At 38.7% G+C, this 21,825-nt stretch overlaps 1 protein-coding gene across 3 annotated transcripts in view; it reads left to right on the forward strand.

Moving 5' to 3' along the window:
• Nucleotides 1-21,825, forward strand: part of ANO10 (anoctamin 10) — a 114,071-nt gene that overhangs the window by 58,353 nt on the left and 33,893 nt on the right. For all 3 annotated transcript variants that reach the window (XM_053467970.1, XM_053467973.1, XM_053467974.1), the window contains one exon: nt 12,336-12,455. In XM_053467970.1, the coding sequence (XP_053323945.1) occupies nt 12,336-12,455 (120 nt within the window). The remainder of the gene's footprint in view (nt 1-12,335; nt 12,456-21,825) is intronic.

The following is a 21,825-nucleotide window of genomic DNA, read 5'->3' on the forward strand; positions in this document are numbered from 1 at the left end:
GGCGAGCCGGCATGGTGGCACCCCTCAGATGAGCGGCAACCGGGGAGGACCGCCCCCTCCCCCCCGCCAGGTACGCATGACGGCCGCATTCAATCATGCTCGCGGCCGCTTAATTTTTAACTTTGCGGCCGGATTGAATGCTAGTCTGCCGGTCGTCCGTCCGGCCCCTGACTCCATCAGTCCTGCAGTATGTACACACAAATGTATAGCACAAATTAAATTGTCCATTGTACAAATCCACATAGTATATTAGTTGGTGACTGAATCAGACTACATTTAGTGTGTTTGTGAGTGTTTATCCAGTGTTGTACAGGATATGCTCTTCTATTTTGAAAACAGAAGTCCTTGCAATGTTTAGATGCCTACAGGAAAGAAGGCAGCGTGTAACCGTTCAGAGACATAGTGAATCGTTTTGTCCGAAAAGAAAGGGCGCTTTAACTAAGAAATAGCTGTTCTAGCAAATTAAGCGAATGTTACAGCCAAAGACTGTTCTAGAATTGGATTGTTGGCTGCTTTGTGCTGTTTGCTTTTTTAACTAATTTCCAGCTCCCTTCATTCTTGCCAGCAGGCACTTAGGAAATTAGAATTTTAAGTGCTGTCAGCTATTATACACTGGGCTGTTATCAATCATTTTTTTACCACATTCAATTAAGTTCATTCGTCGCTCGGCGGGGGAAATGACAACAATCATTTCATAATTTCTCATGCTGAAAGATCAGGTGTCAATCAACATTCAGATCACAAGTTGGTTACGTAGACTTTTATTTATATATTATTATAAAGAGCTGTACTGTCTCATGTATAATTCACTCCATTACAGAAATGGCATCTTAAAAGTTTACATCAACTAAGAATAAACATGGAGAAACACATCTTTAGTCCTAAATGTGCTTGTGCAATGGTGTGAATTGCTTGGCAATTCCTTTGGTTTATATGGAGATGACCATTAGTATCTTGTGTTTGAATTATCTTTTTGCTGGAGGAACCTGCCAGTGTTGGTCCTTCATGATGTATAGTGAAGTGGGGGAGTTTGAAGCAGAACTCCTACAAACTATCCTACCAGCTCTACCCTTAGTGAATAAACCCCTTTGACTTTCTAGCTGCATTGCAAAGGCAACACTACACTGGTCCATATGCATATGCTCATTACTTATACTAGAGTCTGACAATACTAGAGTCTCAGTCACTGTTGTTGAATTGGCTAGTGAGCAGTATGACTTACGGCTCACACCAGCCAGCATATGACTGTAAGGTGTGCTCTACACTTATTTGGTAACTAAACTCTGCTTCTAAACACAGAAGAATCTCACCACTGTTGTTTATCAAGTTGTCATTGTTTTTTTGTATTCTGTTTTAATCCTTTTACGTTACAGCTAACCAGCTACAAGCTATTACATCCAAAAGCTATAAAAGTTTCTATCACCCTTTATTTGGCCCTGACATAGAATATAGAATTTATGATTCATTTTGCTGAGTTATCTGTACCAGTGCAGCATCACAAAATATGTTAGATGAAAATCCTGATTAAATGAAGTATCACAGCAAAGTTTGGTTATTACCTTCCACGGAAGAATCAATGCACATTGTGCTTTGGAGCTATAATTAAAGTTGACACTTTGCCCTCTCATTCTTAATTATGTAATTTTCAATTCAATGGCCATACATATTTGTTCTGTGATCTGCATATGTTAATTGCTGCCGTATATAATTATGGCCAAAAAAGATATTATGAGATTTGATTTATAATCAAAAATGAACCAAAAATGAACCTTGAAAAAAGGTTTTAAGACTCTTGTGTATGGTCAGTGGAGCACAAGTGACTTGGGGAGAAGAAAGGGTTAGGAGGGCTAACCAAATCCTGAACTCATACTTTGGACCCAGATTAGAGAATTAACTCATCTGAGAAAAAAGAACCATGTTTTTCTTACAGGTCATCCTTGAGTGCTGTGTATTTCTCTAGCTCTTGATTCTCATTATCATCCATCATTAGAATATCTTTTTTAATTCTAAAGAAAAGTGAGACGGAAATGAGTTTCTTTTGTTGTTCAGTCTGGACAATCGCAGTTCAGAGGGAACATTGCATTCTTTTGAACAATACATATTTCAGTGTAATTTCCTAAATAAGTAGATACAGCATTATGTATGAGATACTTTAATTATAACGAGAAGATACAAGACTTAATTTTGGCAGATTTACTGTGATCATTAGTTAAGCTGTACTTTGTGTGGCACACATGCAGATCTTTACTGCCCTGAATCGATCAGTCATTGGACATGGAGCGGGCTGATGGGAGGTACATGGGGGCCCCTGATGGCGGCCCTGATGGGCTTAATAAACCTCTGGGAAGCACATAGTTCCATCTGCCTCCCTTTTAGACCCCATCCCGTGCCCAAGGGAGAGGCACCCATCCCCTCTCTTGACTCCCTGGGATGTAGGGCACTATGTGCAGTGACATATCCTGGCCTAGGCTGACTAGGCCACGGGTACATAACCCTTTCAGAAACGTTGCACTGGGGTATAATGCCTTTTAATGTACTAGAGGTCCGACCACGGAGGTTAGGTGGCTGGGGGAGCAGTTCTAGGTCAGGCCTAGGGCGGCCACAAAGGAAAATATACCACTGGCTATGTGCATTTGTGCAAAAATATTTATTTTAAACCCTAAAGAATCAGAGGCATGAATGGATTCCTCCGCTGTAGCTCAAATTCCTATGGAAATAATCTCTGGTAACATTTATTAAGTACTGTATTTGCTCGATTATAAGATGACCCCCCCCAAAATTTGAATATTAATTTAGGAAAAAAAGAAAAAGATATTCCTTTTAACCCCCTATATGCCACTCTGCCTCTCTGATTTTCCTTTTAACCCCCTATATGCCACTCTGCCTCCCTGTTATTTCTTTTAATGCCCTATATGCCACTCTGCCTCCAGAAAGCCGTTATACCCCCCCATATGCCACCCTTACCAGTACTTCCCTAGACTTGTCCCCGTGCTTCAGATTCCTTGGTGTCTAGTGCGATGCGTGCAGACAACCTCTGCCAGCACTTCTGCCGGGGCTTCTATGAATGAGCACCGGAAGGTCATGTGATGCCGGCGCTCCATCATAGAAGCCCCAGAGGAAGCGCCGGCAGCAGCGGAGGTTGTCTGCGCGCATTTCACAGACGTCCACCGGCTTGCCAGAGAGGAAGATCCGGGTCTCCTGCAGCGCTGCGGGGGATCTGGATCTTAGTCTTGTAGTCAGACCTCTATTTCAGGTCTGATTAGAAGACAACCTCGAATATAAGACGTTCAAGCAAATACGGTAGTTACCATATATATATGATGTAGTATAATTAATATTTCTCTGTTTTCTTTCTCATGTATGGAGAGGCTCTTAAACCTTAAATAAAACATTTACTGCATAGTAGTTCTCTTATAGTTACTACGGTGGCAGAACTCCTACAAATGGAAATGTGTCATCCACAGATGGCAACCTTATGAGTATAGATGTCTACTCATCAGCTTTGGAAACGTGAATCAGTTATCAAATGTGCTGGCAAACAAAATAAAAAATGTCTATAACAATATTATGAGACTAACAATCAGCAAATTGAATTATTTTAAAGCAGATGTGGTAATACCTTGGCATCTTCTCAAAAGGTTCTTAACAAATAAAGTTCTCTTTACTTATGTCTCACTCCACTGAAACAATTATCTTTTAAAATTTCACTTTCCACTTTATTTTATTTTTAAAACTAGTAATAATATAAAGTATTAATGCAGATCACCACAAACTTGCTGTGCACACAAGAATCAGCAACAAACTGCGACACTGTTACTGTTTGGTCACAGCAAACTCCTTCCTCCCAGCAGCACATAGGAATGAAGAACCAGTCTGTATAAAGCTGGTTGCCAGATTCAGGGATTTGTGTTGTATAGAGCCGAATCTTGTGTCCAGCGGGTGCAATGCAAGGCATTGTGATGCAATACCTAGTTACCATGGTGACCTATTATTTTTGAAAATAAGAGGCATGTTTCATAACAGAAACTTACATTTCTCACTTATTGGTTCTTCTTCATCTTGATTTTTAGGGACTATTGGTTGCCTGAGACCTCGTCTTTAGCTGTTGCATGACAACACCCTAGACAACCTAGGCAGGTGTTTCTATGATTACAAGTTCATCATTTTCTTACATGTATGTGTTGAGCTTAGCCAACTTCTTACCTCCCAGCATTTGAAATAGTCAATGAGACACTTTTTGGTAGATGGGGGGGGGGGGTTAATCCAGAAGATGGATAAATGGGAGGTATGCAATGTCAGGTTTGTCTTCTTATCTTGAATCATGACATCTTTGCTCTTTTGATGTGGGGACACCTTCTATGGTTGGATATTTGATTTAAAATGGGTTCCACACCAATAAGTTATTAGAAAATGAAAATGCCAGTTTTACCTTTCTAACTAACAAGATGAGATGCTGCATCATGTATCACATGTATAGTACATTTCTAAACATATCCTGTTTGTTCTCTGCCTATAGAATAATCATGTTTGTCATAACAATAGTGCTAATTTTCTTGAGCGGATTTTATAGTTTGGATGACATGACATTTAATGAAATCACTTCTTCCTATGGCTCTGCATCCAGTTCTTTTGAATCACTGAATCCTGCATGCTTGCTGCAAGGGGCATTGTGCATTTTGATGGTAATAGCCTCTACCACAATCTCTTTTAGCTGCATGAGTTATATTTGAATCTCACAACTGTAGCAAGCTTTGTCTTCTGAATCCCAGCCCCAAGCTACAAGGCTTCAATTATCTTAAACCTATAAGACATAAAGTTCTTGTACTTATTAATCAAATGTTGACCTCTGTGGTGTAGATCTGTATTCCCAACCACTGTGGCATGGCATAGTTATGACAAGCAGTGCTTAAGGCAGGGGAGCACACTGTGTAGAACATTAGATTTCAGTTTCAATGTAGTTTAAACGTATAATTAAAATTTCCCTGTCAGGAACTAGTAAGGACTTTTTAATAGTGAGCAGAATCCTATTGTTGAAGGTACTGTTCCATCTACTCTCTAGCAGCGAACAAGGGAATAAAACATTAGAAAACATTGTTCATAATACTGCGGAATGGCCAAATCCTTATAATAACACTAAACCAATAAAAATGTTGTGTTATTCTTAAGTTTTTCAGGGAATGCTTAACTGCCATGTGACTGAAAAGTAGACATTGACATAGACATGTTGCTACAGAAATAATTGCACACTGTAGTGCATTTGTGAGCCATTGGCTGCTTATTATTAGGATAACTGCAATGGTTCAACGGTTCTGGGGCATTTTATTCACGCAAAAGGTACACAGGATAGCCTGAGCTTAGAAGTGTGTCCCCATGAATCATATTTGAAAGGGACCACAACCACAGCCAAAAGGGACCAGCATGTAAAGCAGGTGTTTGTTTCAAACGTTGACACCTAACTGAATGTCCAAATGGCAAAGGTTCATGGAATACTCTGATACCCTCATACACCCAGAACTTTCCAGGGAGATGCACTACATGGACAAAAGTATTGGGACACCTACATCAACATGGACTTTTATAAAGAGATGGACCTTCCCCAAACTGTTCTCACAAAGTTGGAAGCAAAGCATTGTCCAAAATGTATTTTTATGTCCCATTCAGCATAACAAGACATTTTGGACAATGCTATGCTTCCAACTTTGCTTGGGGAAGGCCCTTTTCTATTCCAGCATGACTGCCCTGGTGCACAAAGCAAGGTTCATAAAGACATGGCTGGATGACTTTGGTGTAGAAGACCTTGACTGGCCCGCACGGAGCCCTGACCTCAACCCCATCGAACACCTTTGGGATGAACTGGAACAGAGATTGTGAGCCAGACCTTCTGACAAATGCTCTACTGGATGACTTGGCAATAATTCCCACATAAACACTACAAAATCTTGTGGAAAGCCTTCCCAGAAGAGTGGAAGCTCTTACAGCTGCAAAAGGGAGGACTGACTACATATTAATGTCCACGTATTTAGAATGCAATGTCATAAAAGTCCCAGTTGGTGTAATGGTCAGGTGTCCCCATACTTTTGTCTACATAGTATAGATGACACTTGGATGCTATCCTTCAGTAGCAGTGTTGAAAAGCGGCACTTTGCAAATAAGGGATAGTACCTGCATAAACACGGTTGTGTACTTTTAAATATATACAGAAGCCCAGATGACACTGATAGAAAATTCTTTGCATGTCCTTACAAGTCCCCCAGTGCTGTCAGTTATGCAATCAGATATGCATATGTTTATACAGTGGCAGACTCAGTTTAAACGTTACCTGTAAGGTTCATGTGCACAGTTAATTCCGCACATGTTTACAAATCATTACTATGTATGGTTCTTTGAATGTAGTTAAGCTGATTACTGAGAATACCTCTTTTCTATAAGGGTTTCACATTTTCCAATGGAAGATTGTTTTATTTCTGTACTAATGATGGCGTGCAGGTTGTAAGTGGCCCAGAACCAACAGTAAGCATTATTAGAGAAAACATATCTCTAGTGCACATCTTTCAATACATGTCCTCATTTATACAAAAATGATACAATGTTATATTTACATGTTATGCTACCCATTTTGTAAACAAGCAAAAAAGTAGAATGGGTTGAAACTTAAGAATAGAGGATGAAACCCCTGGAATGCTAAACATGTCAAGATATACGGAGTAAACAATAGCAGTATTGTGAAAATGCAAGTAAAGGCAACACAAAAAAGAAACTGTTACAAACAAACTAGAGACTTCAACATAAGGCACACACAAGCTACGCATGATTGAGAAAAGATTGCAAATCAAGTAAAATATCATTAATTACATTGAACCTAAGCCAAATCGTACAGATGGTCTGATAGATACAGTACTAAAGGAGCAAATTGAGAATGAGACATGCTTCAGAGGACAAGCCGCTTACTCTAATATTATTCCCTGCCCATTAGTATTAGCGACCTCTGATCTAAACCGTATAAAAATATATTTGCAGCAGAAAAATCAACATCTTGACCAATGATGCATAGAGTTTATTCTAGCTCCCCAAACCTTATTATATAACCCTAATGAGTTTAACGAGGTACTTCAAAAACCCATGTTCTCCTAAAATCATCAGAATGCCAGCCTAGTTAGGAGAAGGCAGTGGTTTCCATGTTCAGGTATTTGCCATCTTGGTAAGAACAAAAAAGTGTATAAGCCATTTTCTCTCTGGAAAGAAACAAAGAACATCTAATTCCAGAATAGCAGGTAAATGGATATCTGGCAATGAGGAAACCAAGATCTGATTATTATTGGCCACAAAGGGCAGACACCTAGACAGGATAAGACTGCATCAGGATGGAGAAGCAGCCAAGATGGCTGGAGTCTGGCACTACCTACACATATACACTTCTTTGTTATTCCAAGTGATTGGTGCATTGCAAGACACCTTGAATATTTTCATCAGCATCATTTCAATTAGGACTCTAATGGGGTGCTTTCATATAGCAGATGAGCTTATTAAGGAACTCTGACAACTGAGAAGCCAAAGAAAGTTTAACCCCTTAAAAACAATTGACTGCCCAGGCACCGTCATGACTTCAAACGGGTGCAGAAAGCGATCTACGTTAACTTTCTGCACCCAAGCGGTGTTGCTGTAATGCCTTGACGTCGAGGTATTCAGCAACACCGCGATCGGCATCAGGGGCCGTGTCTGGCCCTACCCGGGGAGTCAACGTCCGCCATACACTGTATGGCGGCAGATGCCCGTTTTAAGAAAGTTTAGGAGGCGATCAACGATGCCAAAGTTCAACATTGAAAAATGCGCATGCCTCCAATGTGGCCATTTTGCCCCCAAACAGCCAGGCAAACCCATTCATGTGGGGTATCACTGTACCCAGGAGATGTTGCTGAACACATATTGGGGTGTTTTATGACAGTGACATATACCAGAACCTGTTAATTCATACCTGAAGTAAAATGTGTGTGAAAAAATAAACTACCACAAAGTTTGACAAAGACTGGTGGTAGAATGAGTCCATGGAAAGAGTTAAAATGCTAGCATTTGAATTACCGTGGGGTGTCTAGTTTTCCAAAACATATGATTTGATGGGGTAAATTGCATTGGCCGGCTTCAAAGATACCTGAAATTTACTACTCATTGTGATGACTTGGAATCAAATTTTGGAGAAGTAGATTCCAGATTTGAACGTTTTCACCTCTTTTCAGTTGTAGCAAGATGGCGGCTCGTAGGAAGCTTGAGATAACTTTGTTTTCCCGTTGAAAAGCTTATCAGGTTTGAGCAGTTAGGTGGAGGTGTCAAACTTTACCTGGGAAGGAGAGCTGGTCAGAAGATACTCATCCCTAAAACATGGTGGAAATCAACACCTTACACTCCAGGGAAGTTCTTGTTTCCATGATTCAACAAATTGTTGGGAATGGTTTACCAATACTAGAATCATGTTTCTAGTTTTGCATTTAGTAACAAGAATGTGAAATCTTCCAAAGTACGTAGAACATTAAAATCTCCTTACAAGCATTTTCTCTAGGGAGTCTTTTGAAAAGACCTTTGACATGAGAGCATAGGAAAGGTTAATAAAAGTACAGTGGTTATATTATGTGTCTATATAAAGCCACTTCCACAGCTGTGACAGACCTGTGGTACATAATTTGGAACAAAGCCAACATTTCTCATGCGTCATAACGCTATTAGGTTTAAATATCACAGGAAATCAGAAGACAGTTTTGACAAGAACGGCTACTTAACGCTACAGGAGATGGCAGTCCCTAGCCATTACTGTCCTCCTCGTAGGATAATTGTGTACTATTTAGTAATCTCTATAATCTGGAACGGTTCAGCCAGTTTATTTTTTGAAATGGACAGATTGGCCAAATTTAAGAATTAGAAAAATATGCAGGAATATATAGCTATATAAGTGTTGTGTAGCTTTGTATGTTTAACACACTATGTTTAACAGCAGATGTCAGATATGCAATATGGAAAACAAGCTTCATTAAGGACACGTTTTGTGACAATAAGTGGCTTGTGTAAGGACTCTTGATGCCGATATCTCTGGTACCCCCTCCTGCATTTAGTTGCGGTCAAAAAGTACAAGAGAAGTCACGGCAGCATCTTCTACCGGTTTAGTGCCCTATATGTTGGAGTGGGTGCTGTTATCTATGGTTATGCTGCAATGCAAATGGGACCTTTTGCTATTTTTGCTTGTATAAAGGATATAGGGCACACTTTTTATATATAAACAATGCATTATATATTTAATGTGGTGGTACAAAACTGTTGTAGGAAGGGTGAAATGAGTAATACCATGAAATAAACATCACATAAAATCAGCAAATGTCACACATTTAGATTTTAGAAAACATTTTTGTAACATATACATTTTTAGAACATTAACTTTCCATTATATGCACATAGACATTTAAGTCTCACTGTGAAATGTTTTTCTAAACAGCATGAATCAAACAGAAAAAAAATATTACTCCATAACCTGAAATGTTTATATAGAAATAGACTTTTACTGCATGTGTTGCATAGTTAACATTAAGTGATGATGGGTCCCAGCAAGTTCATTTTACAGTAATGTTTCCCTAAGGATAAAAATGACTAAAATTGTTACAAAATCTTAATGGATAAGATATTTACTACCGTTGTGTCTCCTACAACAGGCCCTACCTGAGTCTATCAAGCGACCATTTTACTATAAGCCAGCACACAAGGACAGATACCACCGTGCGAATACCAAGTGCTTACTTTCTGGTTCAAACTAGTTTAGTGGATGATGCATCGTTATTGTAATTACAGTCATCATTTTTTTCCACTGGTTGTGATATAGTTTCTGACTTAACACACAACAGTGAGTCAGTGGTTCTGCTTTCTGCAATAGTGGAAGTGATAGCATCCATAGTATATGGAAATGTTGACAGAAGGTGTCATAGTTGAGTCTTGTATTCAATTTTCAGTTGGGAATCACAGAGGTAACTCAACCGACTTAACTCGAAATCACCCCACTAAGACTACTCGAGCACCTACAATTATGTTAAAAGTCAAGTTGTGTCAAGTTGTGCATCTTCCGGCACCCTATAAATAAGTTTTAATGATAATGATTGCTGTTGGGTTATGAGTTGGCGGTGGTGTCTGTCAGTTGAGCTTATCATGTTAATACATCATGCAAGTCTCTTAAATGAGTTGGCAGTGGAGATGGAGTTTGAGGTTGCTATCCGATCTCTCAGTCCCATTGAGTTTTTATAGAGTTCTGGGTCAACTCCTCTGTTATCGTAAGGAGACACATTACTATGGTGAGTTGGGTTGGTAATTTGACTGTTGACTATACTTACCAGATCGGTTCCTTCAAAGCAGGTTAGGCTATGATTAACATGCTTTTCATGTCTAAAGAGTCATACAATATCCTAGAGGGTTTATGTACAACAAAGCTGCCATCTCCCCTTAAATTAGGTAAAATATCTTGGTAACAGGAAGTTATACAGATACACATCATGGATATCCTACCGTCACAGTGTAAAGACTAAAGAGGAGTGGCGATGTGTTTTTTTTTTTACTAACTCATTGATCCACGTGAGGCGCTGAACACACCTAATACACTATCATCTGAGTGGATTTGTATATTAGTCATATTAGTGAACAACATGTTGTGAGTCTATGTGTTTACTAGCAATTTAGATTGTAAATGCGTAGCCTAAAAAAGATTTTTCCTGCGGCTACTCAAGTTTCATATGAGCTCAATTGCATTGGAAACTAAAATAATCAACATTTTCTATTCTTACTTATATATATGGCATCTCATAATTTAGGTTGAAACGTTTTATTTTTTATATGCCTACTGCTTTCCTTATACTTAATCCATTTTTATCTTAATTAACACCCACTTGCAATTGTATTTTAGTGTCTCTGTTAAACAAGTGTTTTTTTCCCCAAATAAACCCGCAAGGCTCTGAACACTGCTCATATGATTTATCATATTTCTGCTAGCTATTGTGTGGCAGAACAGTGTCTTCTTTAACGTACAGGCCTCTATTCAAGACAATAACAAGCATTGAGGTGTATGCAAATCAGCATGAGTGTGTGTATGAAGTGTTACATTACATTGTGGTTTTAAGAAATTTTGCTAAAAGCTTCTTTACAGTAATTGAACAGAGCAGACATTGTATTATTGCAGCTATTAAGGGTTGAAGTTCGTACTTGCTCCCAGTATTTCTCATTTGTGTATATAGCACAGTAGAAGAATGAGGTTGGCTGGCCAATGGAACATATCTTACCTGTTTATGATGGCTTTCTTGTTGTTTGTCTGATTGAACAGAAGTCCATTGATGTGTGCAGCTGCCATAGAAACAGTCTTAGTACGATGGGGGGCATCAGACAAAATCTTTTCCATGCACTCTGGCAGATGGTAGGCCTAGAATTGACATCCTTATTGGCAGGAGACAATGTTCAACATTTCCTGCTTTGACAGGTTGTAAAACACATCATCCCAGGCGCCATTCTTCTTCTTGTCAGAAATTGAACATTCCTGTCCATTTTCAAAGGAGAATTTCCACATGGTGAGCATTTATTGCTAAAAGTAGGGTTTTCCTCCCACTTAGTACTAGAGACTTAACAAAGTTTTTTTTTAAGAATTTTGGACCAGTCCGGTGTGGCGGGAACACAGTGTGGTCACACTAACCTGATGTAACTCTGCTGTAAAAGCGTGACTGTTTAAATGTGGGTGTGTTAGCATGAGCGCGAGTGTTAGGATGTGTAAGTGTGTGTTAATATGAGTGTATTTAGATTACATATACACACACATGTAGGATTACCACATGTATTTATACAGATGTATTCCCATATACTTGCACACTGACCAGAAATACAGATCACAGCTCCTACTTGCACAGTATCTCTTTTCCTGTAGCTGCAGCTTCCTGGTTGGGGTATCCTGACTGAGTAACTCTCAGCATTCTCTTTCCTTACAAGCAGAGAGCCATGCAGCTTCAAGTGGGGGCCATTTGTCACCATTTGCCCCATTGATAACCTGCCCCTTTTGTGATGTATTACTGAAAAGGTCTCGTGTCACATCATCTAATGTTTTTCAGAATCATATTGACGTGTGTATTTTGTTACTTACAACCTAGAACCACAAGGTATGAGGTGACATTTTTAAGCACTGTAACAATATTTGTTTTTCTTTCTAAAGATGACCCTTGCCTCATTGTTTAATAAAATGATGACTTCTCTTCCTCATCATGCACGGTTTGTGGGATTAACTGTTTGTTGTTTTTCAGTATGATGTCAACCTTGCTTGTGTTCCTCTCTTACAGCATGCTCTGCTAGGGCTGAAGTTCATCCTGGCGTTTGTAATCCCTGACAAGCCATACGACATCCAGGTGAAATTGGCACGGATAGAATTCGAGTCGTTGGAAGCTCTCAAAGAAAAACAGGTAGGGCTCAGCATCGCCGTGGGAGAGGGCATATAAAGTGCTGTGAAATGGAGCGGCATTCTTAATTATGGAAATGGCTGTTTCAGCCATGCAAGTGCTTTATGTTCTCAGAGGAAGGTAATTTCCATCAGCTTCTAGTTACCGGGGAAGTAATTTCTCGGGGGGCCTGCAGCTTGTGTTTGTTTTGTGAAACAGTCTGCAACACGCAGTTACTTATTTCCAGTCACTCTGTAGGAGTGCAGGGTATAGGCATGTGTTTATGACTGCGTTATTTGCAAATGTAAACTGCGATTATATTTTAATGTGAACTAGCATTTTCATAGCTCTTAACATAAATAAATAACTTCATTACATTTCTTTTAAAATGTGTAACTATTTTACCTTATAAGGTGGGATGAATCTCTAGTCAGTTTCCTATCCAGAAGTTATTTCCGTCCTCCTCACCCCTGCCCTTACAAGGGCTGCCTTAACCAATCAACAGCAACCAGCGAATTAACAATGAAGAGATCATCAATGCTCAACAGGAAGTTAAGGAGGCTGCTCTCTTGGTATACATATAAGGGTTTTTTCATACATATATGTATCTTATTTAAACCAGGAAACACAATTACATTGGCTTTTTTGCATACTAAACTGTAAGATGTAGAGAAGAAGCACTTTCATTTGAAATGGTATAACTGTTATAACTGTAAATAATGAGAAATCTTAGTGGTTCATGAGTATATCCTAGCTCACAACTATTTTTTTTTAAAGCCAATTAAGAGTATTAGTAGATGGGACCATTTCAATTTTCTAGACCACACCATCTGGCCTGTAGGTAACATCCGTATGACACTGGATAATAATTCAATTTAATGGAAGTTAAGTGTTTTTGACAAAACTGAGCACTTGAGTGACATTCCTATTTTAACTCTCAACTCAGAGTATTTCTTTAGATTCACGCTGCAAGTTTTCTTGTTAGATACCATATACTGCTGTCACGGAGCTGGACAGTCTGACCAACTACCTCTGCTGACTTGTGATCCTTTAGCCTGGGACAACACACTCTTTTCCCGGTTTCCCAGTCACTAGCCGAGACTTTTATACTTAGGGTATAAACCAAAACGAAGACTGCTTTATTTTTCACACACAGGGCTGGATATAGCCAGCAAAACACACATTAACATAAAACAAGATGTTGGGATACAAACCACCCCCTTAATCTGCCTCCCAGGGCCAGTAAAGGGATTAACAATACAATAGGGTCCCAACCTCCACTATCTATTACTGGCCAAAATCAGTTCCAAAGGTTAGTGGGTAGGGAGGAGGCTGGCTCTCAGGCCTCTCCAGTGGCCCCAGTGATGGAAGGTTCTTTCACAACTGCAATTACCTAATGGCATTTTATGGAATCCTGCAATCTTTTAAATGTTTGATTTTTCTCAATGTTTTGACTGAGCAGAAAAAAGTTAATGCGATAAAATGTAACTTTTATTTTCTTGTCAATTTGTATTTCATTGAAGACTTTTCATTCAAAACTCACTCATTGCTAATAGACCGTAGAGAAGAATGCAGGAACTCCAGAGACTACCCTTTTAATTGGAAATGTATGAATGGGATCGCAACTAATTAGTATAGAGATTCAGTTACCAAAAAATATTCTATTGGTAGAGGAGTTATTAGAATAAATAGTACTCTGGTTTTAAGTCAAAGCTCCTACAAAAAGTTACAGCTTTGTGCCACCCCAGGATTGCTAGATAAAGAGATGCTATTGATCAACATGGTCATTTTTTTTTAAAGGAATTAATAAAAGTTAAATTTTATCATATTAACACTTTCTTGCTCAGTCATGTTATTTGTAGATATTTAGGGTTACCGCCTTAGGAAGGAAAGAAAGGGAAATACATTGAGGAATATTTAGTATTATTTTTTTTTGCCAACTATTATGATTTTATTTGACTATAAATGATCGAAATGCTCTTAGGGTGAAAGTGTGTATTAAATATGCTATTCAGCAGAATCCTAATGCATTCAAACTCAGAGAAAGTAGTTATTAGTACAGGTTATAGAAAAAAGACTGATGGGAGAGATTGCAAGTGAACCGTGTATAATCTTTTATAATGTTTCATTCTTCCTGTCACATCTCAGCAGTGGATAATCACATTTATGTAGAGGCTGCTTGGGCTTATCTGATGCTATACTTTTCCCTCTCTTGAGTAAGAAAGTATTTTATTTGCACTTTGTTGCTTTGCAAATGTTACACATAGTTTATATAAATACTGTATAGTTCCTTGGGGGAAAAAGAAGTAAAATGTTCCTGCTCTATGCTAATACAAAATAGTATTTTTTTAGTGATGCTGCCTGTGTAGGTGACCTTGATCATTGCTGGGACTGTCTGGTAAATTTATGTGTGTGTGTATATATATATATATATATATATATATATATATGTATTATATGTATGTATGTACTTCATATGTATATGTGTGTGTGCTTCATATGTATATATGCATACATGTTGTGGGAACCAGGGGTTGACGGTGGTATCCCTGGCCCGGGCTTCTGCCTTTCTTGTAGTGTGAGTTGGCTACAGGTGTCAGAGTGTGCTCCTCCACCAAAATGAACCCTTACCGCCAGTAACAACATCACTCACCAGTCAGGATGGAAAACAACCAGCAACTTTTTATTGGGTTAAAACACAGGGTTTTTAAAGGCATGGTACAATGGTGACTCTGTCCATTTGTTGTTATCTATGACCAATGGGGTGATGAATATGACAGTAGAGAGTCCTTTCAGTGTTGCCAATAGATTTCAGTGTGGGGGGAGGCTAGACACAGGAACCAACCAGCAAGGTGCCGGGAAATGTTAATTTGGTCCTGTTACAATATATATTGTTGGAGGCATTGTGCCCTTAAGAACATTATTACGTACCATGGTTTGCCCAGAATGTAGGACTGAATATTCAAAATACTTCAAAATATTTCTTATGATTGAGTTTCTTGGGCTATATACAGTATATGTATATAGTCAGAGATGATGTTGCTGGGTTTATAATCATTGTGAACAGATAGATCCAAAAAATTCTCATCTGCTTGACTGTTTTATCAAAAGGCCTATAATACTACCTAGCTGTGAATACATTGTATTTACAAGAAAACAAAAGTGGTTTGATGTCTGTAGCTTTAAATCCTAGAACTATCTCTGTGTCCTCAGCTGTTTAGAACATTCAGGGGGGCTGACGTTTGGGCAGGCTAGCCATCTTTTTTAGAACTTGGCAGCAGTAGTCACTGATAAAATACACTGCAAGTAGCGCCACGGAAGTTCCTTGAAATGTTAACACACTGCGTACATACGACTGAAAACCATCAAGGAAAAGTAATACAAACCTATCCTTTTACAGTGGCCTAAAGCAGAGGTGTCCAAGTCAGACAGCTATCTCTGTAACCCTCCAACCTATGTGTAAAATTTCTCATATTAACACATATTCCAGCAGTTACCTGCGTACCGCAGTTTATCCAGAAAATCTGGTGTGTCTGCGGCCCTTAGGGACAATAGCCGGACTACACATTTGAACCTTAAGGGCTGCCTAGGGCCAGTTTGGCCAGTTAAGGAGATCAGATACCACTTACGGTTGACTTATGGTGTTTCCCAATATGTTTGTCCACATAGTGAATGCTAGTAAGCTTTGTGTGCACATACACTTCCAGAGGGAACATTGCTCTGTAAACCTCTGTCATCAGAAATTTGCTTAAATTTGCATATAAATAGTATTTCATGTAATATAATAAATAGGATTTGGTGTCATATCACACACAAACACCAACATTGCCTGTTGTTATAGAGGGTTATTAGAATTTACTATGCCTTTAAAAATGAAAGTTATATCATCTAGCATAAAGAATTGTTATGTAGTGACTTTGGCATGCTGAGATATTACTACCAAAGAACATTTCTTACATTTCAAGTGAAACAGTCCAGATGAATGACATCAATCCAATACTATCCAGTAACCTTGTAGTGCAGTCAGGTAGTACAAGAAACAAACAAACCGCAGAACCATAGGGGCAAAACATGATTATGATGATGATGAAAGGGTTTGTTGGTATTTCTGACCATGTTCATATTGATATTTATAGTTTTATGAAGGACCTTATTGTCTCTGAGCCCAATTGATCAGGAATGTGCATTTTTCAGATGATAAGAATGGTGGGACAAGCCTACATTTATGTAGAACATATTATACTGAGCAGTCATCTATACTAATGTACTAATTAATCCTAAAAACCAAATATCAATTCTTCTTTGAACACAGAGCATTTTCTTACATCTAATCCCCCTATGTTAATGACGTTACTTTTTTTCTTCAGCGTCTCAAGCTGTAAGGATAATGACCAGGCAATGATGTGTCCTAAGGGGATCATTACCTAAGTGTCAGCATGTGCAGAACAAATTGAATGGGTTCTCTGTCATTGACTTATCAGCAGTCACCCTTGTATCTGTCTGTGCTGGGAAGCCTTTACTGCAATATGTCGATATATTCAGCCCAGAGTGTGGATCTGAATTAACCCATACTCGCTGTTCCTTAATGCCAACTGCAATCAAGACAGTCCTTTGTAAGCAAGAACATACTGGAGTCCTTTGTTCATGATATCAGGGATTATTGTTAGGACGAATGGCACCAGTTAAGTAAGCACATTATTTCACTAAATACGTTTCAGACCAGTGATAGATTCATGAAAGCAATTAAAGTGCTGTCAGTTGTCTTCTGTCACACTTTAGGTGACACTGGATCTGTCAGTTTGTTTCTGCAAGCGTTTTGTAGCAATATAAAATATGATATTGTTATTCTTCAGTGGTAAGTCTCTAGTGTTCCCGTGTATTAACTCGAAATATTCCCATCACTCTTTAAAGGCATCTGTCATTAAAACAATGTGTAGGGGGTAACTTGTCACCTATACGTTGTGCTAGCAAATTATTTAAAGTATTGAATTAGTCTCTGTTACCTCCAGGTTTGATAGTTCTGACAATTTTCAGGTTAGTATAGTTTTTAAATATACGTTTGGCTAGTGCGGTGCTTATATAAAGTGTCATAGTTACCTGTTGTGGACCACATTTGTGCATGACAGGTACACTTAGTTCTCTTCACCCTTTTAGGTGTATTCACAAATGGGTTTTTGCAAGAGAGATGATCCTTTCAGCTCCCTGCTACATCTCTGTATTATGAATAACATCAGTGTGTGTCTCTTCTTTGCCTTTCCCATGTTCTTTTGGGGGTATTTGATGGAGAGACGGGTGTAGATGAGGAGGAGAAAAGGGTGCTGTAATCAAATGTATATGCCAGTATATGTGGATGCATGGGGATACATGTCTATGGGCAGTGTATGAGCAGACGTGTGTGTGTGTGTGAATGAGCATGTATATATGTCTGTGTATGGCCAGGTGTATATAAGGGCAGTGTATATGTGTGTCATGCTTGGTGCCTTCTTTAAAGTGAGAGCACCAAGTTTAATGCTGTTGGGGGGGGCAAAGATGTCACAGACAATCTGTTTGGGCACAAAAATGGCACTAACTAGCCACAAAGATGGTACAGACAAGCTGTTTGGGGACAATGATGGCACGGACAGGCTTTTTGGGGATAATGATGGCACTGATAAATTTGAGGAAAAAATATGGCGCTGACAAACTGGGGACAAAGCTGGCACTGTGAGAAGTGGGTGGCATGTAGCTTGGTGAAGTCTGGGGGAACCAAAGGGGTGGAGCGGTTGCCATAGAAAATGAGTGTGGTTCATTTTGTTAATGGGAGGAGCTAGAAATATAGCCACACCCATCTGGCGGACATAAAAAAAAAATTGCATCCAAGCATCAATGGCCCTAGGCTCTTAGGACCCAGATAGCTTCTTAATTCTGTGCAGTTCTAATATGATTAATTTCCTTGTTATTTATTCATCTAGTTTCCTCAAAACAACTTCTGTAAAGATATAATAGGGAGGCACATTTTTTGTTCCTTGGCCATAAAAGGAACTAGCTATAGCTCTGAATGTATGTATTGTAAGAATCGCTGTGTAGTAGTATTATATAGTAATAATAATAATGACCAGGGAAGCCATGTAACCAGCCGGGGTCAGAGAGCCAGGGTTCAGAATAGTCAAGTAAAAAGCCAAGGTCAGGAAGCTGGTAGCTGGTATTCAGGATAGTCAGTATCAAGCTGGGTCAAACACACGACCACAAGAGCAATAAAACAAGACAGGATACACTATGGTGAACATAGGTTCGACCATCAGAGAGAAGGTTGTAGTGGTTCTCTGATGGAGTGACATCAACGTGGTGCTCCAACGTGGCCATCTTGTGTGTGGCACTGTATTCAAAGGGCACCGGGTGAGGATCTGCAGGAGGCCGTGGGACACCGCCCTGAGGCTTCTGATGCTTCTGAGGGGCCTGCCATGTGGAGTCGGCTGGGGGCGACCTGCCGTGTCGAGCTAACAATATGATGGCATTATAAGTAGTATTTAGAGCCAACTTCCACTCCATAAAGATCCAGCTGCACAGGCTATAGTTATGTAGACTAGTAAACCTCTTATTAATTTAACAAAACATTCAAAATAAACATACTTTCCATCACGTCTAGTAAAGTCATAGACATATCCTTTAGAAATCCATTAGTTGTCCAACTCAAACAGTCATCACCCAGTCCCAAGAACGCCATATCTGTGGTCATCAGCAGATCTCCTTTTTCATCAACTACTAGTTGTTTACTTAGATGCTATGTTGATATGAATAAATAGCCACAGGTGCAAACAAGCCACATTTGGGCAACACCCAGGACTGTGCAAATGCAGAGGAAAGCCTTTCTCTGAATTCATATTTGGGGGATTGTTTCTCATTTGGCCAAGTTTTAAATAGTCAGGAACCAGAGATCTCTGTCCTTCAATCCTCAGCTGATGTCCCTCTTTTCCAGGAGCACCGGCTGTTTGCTGGGTACTAGTGTATCATAATGTTCTGAAACCTTGAAAATCGCAACATGTGTATTATATAATAGACTGTTTATAGATTAAAACTGTTTATAAATACAGAAGATATAAAGAACAGTGACGTAATTCAGGAAAAAAAATATCCCTGTCCCTTAGCGTTTAACTCATTGTGTAATTAAAATAGTGTGGTGTGAAATATGATGTGTGGGTTTAAGTAAGTAAATAAAAAAAGAAAAAGAAACCAGGTAAAGATATTCTTTTTTGATGAAAAATCTTTGGCGGAGCCCAACAAGATACCGCACACAACTAAAAATACATTACTCACAGATAGCTATCAGTAGGTTAATATTACAATTATTAAAGTAGATGGTTTTTTTAAACCCTGCCTCTAACCACCCCCTAGAACAATAGTTTAGCATTTAGTTAAATGGAGGATATACAGCTGGTTCTCACACCCCTACGCATTCTGCATGTCCTTTCTTGAACGATGTAAGATATGTAGTATACACTATTGTTGGTTGAAGGTACAAAGCCTGTGTAACCCAAGAGCAAATACCTACACATTTTACTTGGTGTCCCTTTAATACATTGCATGCAACAGTAGCGGCAGCCATCCTGTGCATATTCCGCTTTCTGGATGCTGACTATCACTCCCAGGATCCCCAGACAGTTAGAAGTTATGGTCTATTGCAGCTCAGGTCAGAAGGCTTGTCAGTCCTTCACTCTAACCATGGGCAATGATTTTTCCAACAAGCTGTGTATTGTAGATATGCTTTGCCTGGATCTCTTAACTGCTTTAAATGTCAGCCTATTTTCTTCTCAATCTTCTGGCCCAACTTTACGTAATTACATTAAAAGTAGTTAAGCAGCCCTTGCGAGGTTTGCTGTATGAATAAATTGAATTCTGGGAGTAAAACCAGATCACATTAAATCAAATTTATAAGACTGATCTCTGGAACCTTTATAACTGACCATATCCTGCTGTATCATCTGTCTTTATTAGAGTATGGTTTCTGGAAATCCTGACTTATGAGTTATGTTACCGTATATAATGGGCTTAGTTTGGCTTATAAGACATAAACAAGGCCAAAATGATATAAATACGCACACACTCACATACACACACTCATATACACACACATACGTTTTCTGAGCTGAACTAAGCCACTTGTATACCGTGGCTTCAATGTGGCGATTCACAAATTGTCATTGACCTATTAGAACGTGTTACACAGCAGTTAAAGTATGACTCAATAAGAAATAGTCCAATCATACACATTTTTCCGTTGCCCTAATTGCATTAAATAGACTTCTGTAACACAAAAAAAATTTTTTTACAACTTATTTTTGTAGAGGTTGTACAAGTCTAATGCACCAACTCTATTTGTAACGGCTTTAGAGACTGGGGAGAGGGGTCATGATTGAACAGAATAGTAAAACAAATGTGTCCTGGTTTAACAGTGCGCAATTTATGCAGAAGACAGATTTTTACGTTTAATGAGAGTCATTTGTTTTAGAGAATTGGAACATTAAGGCAAGTCATTGTTAAATCAAGCTGTATACTGTAATATCTATTAATACATAAATCCATAAAGGTTAATGCTCATGCTCTGGGTTGCATATTAGCAGGAATACGTTAATATATACAATAATTTCCTTCTATCTATTTTAAACTTGCATCTGTTCTTACAATGAGATGATACTCTATAAGCAAACCTTATTTTACCAAATATGAATGAGAAATGTGTTCCCAAAACAGTAAATTGTGTAGTTGTGGCATTAACAGATTGAAAGAAGAGTTAGCATTTTCAATTTTAGTTCAAAGTGTTTTGCAGAAACCTTATCTGTCACATTGGACTCTGTTAACCTTTGACTTTTCCTCTGAGTGGCGCTGGTTTTAAGGCGCCACAAGCTAAATTAAAGGTCGCGCAGTGTGTTTTTACCTTTGTTCCGTAGGTCACTGCTAGAGGCTTTCTGTCACCTTTAACAGTGAACTATGTTGGCATTGGGTGCCAGTTTGGGCAGGTTATCCTACTGTAGGTGTTTTATTTTTATTTAAAAAAATCATTATATATATATATATATATATATATATACAGTACTGTGCAAAAGTTTTAAGCAAGTGTGAATATGTTAGTACTTTATTCTTATAATTGAACAAAATGCAAAGTGGGTGACTCTCTAGATTATTAGCTCTTTGAGCAGGGCCCTTCTCACCTGTTGTTTCTGTAAGTCAAATTGTTCAATTGTTATGTTATATACTACTTATGTCCTGTCTACCCTTTGTACATCACTACAGATTTTCATGGTACAATATAAAACAAAAAATATTAATATCAGAAGAAAAATCTAAATCAAATGAATTTTTTGTGTGACCACCACCCTTGCCTTCAAAACAGTATCAGTTATTGTAGATGGATTAGTAC

The sequence above is a fragment of the Spea bombifrons genome, chromosome 5, assembly GCF_027358695.1.
Source record: "Spea bombifrons isolate aSpeBom1 chromosome 5, aSpeBom1.2.pri, whole genome shotgun sequence".
NCBI classification, from domain to species: domain Eukaryota; kingdom Metazoa; phylum Chordata; class Amphibia; order Anura; family Pelobatidae; genus Spea; species Spea bombifrons.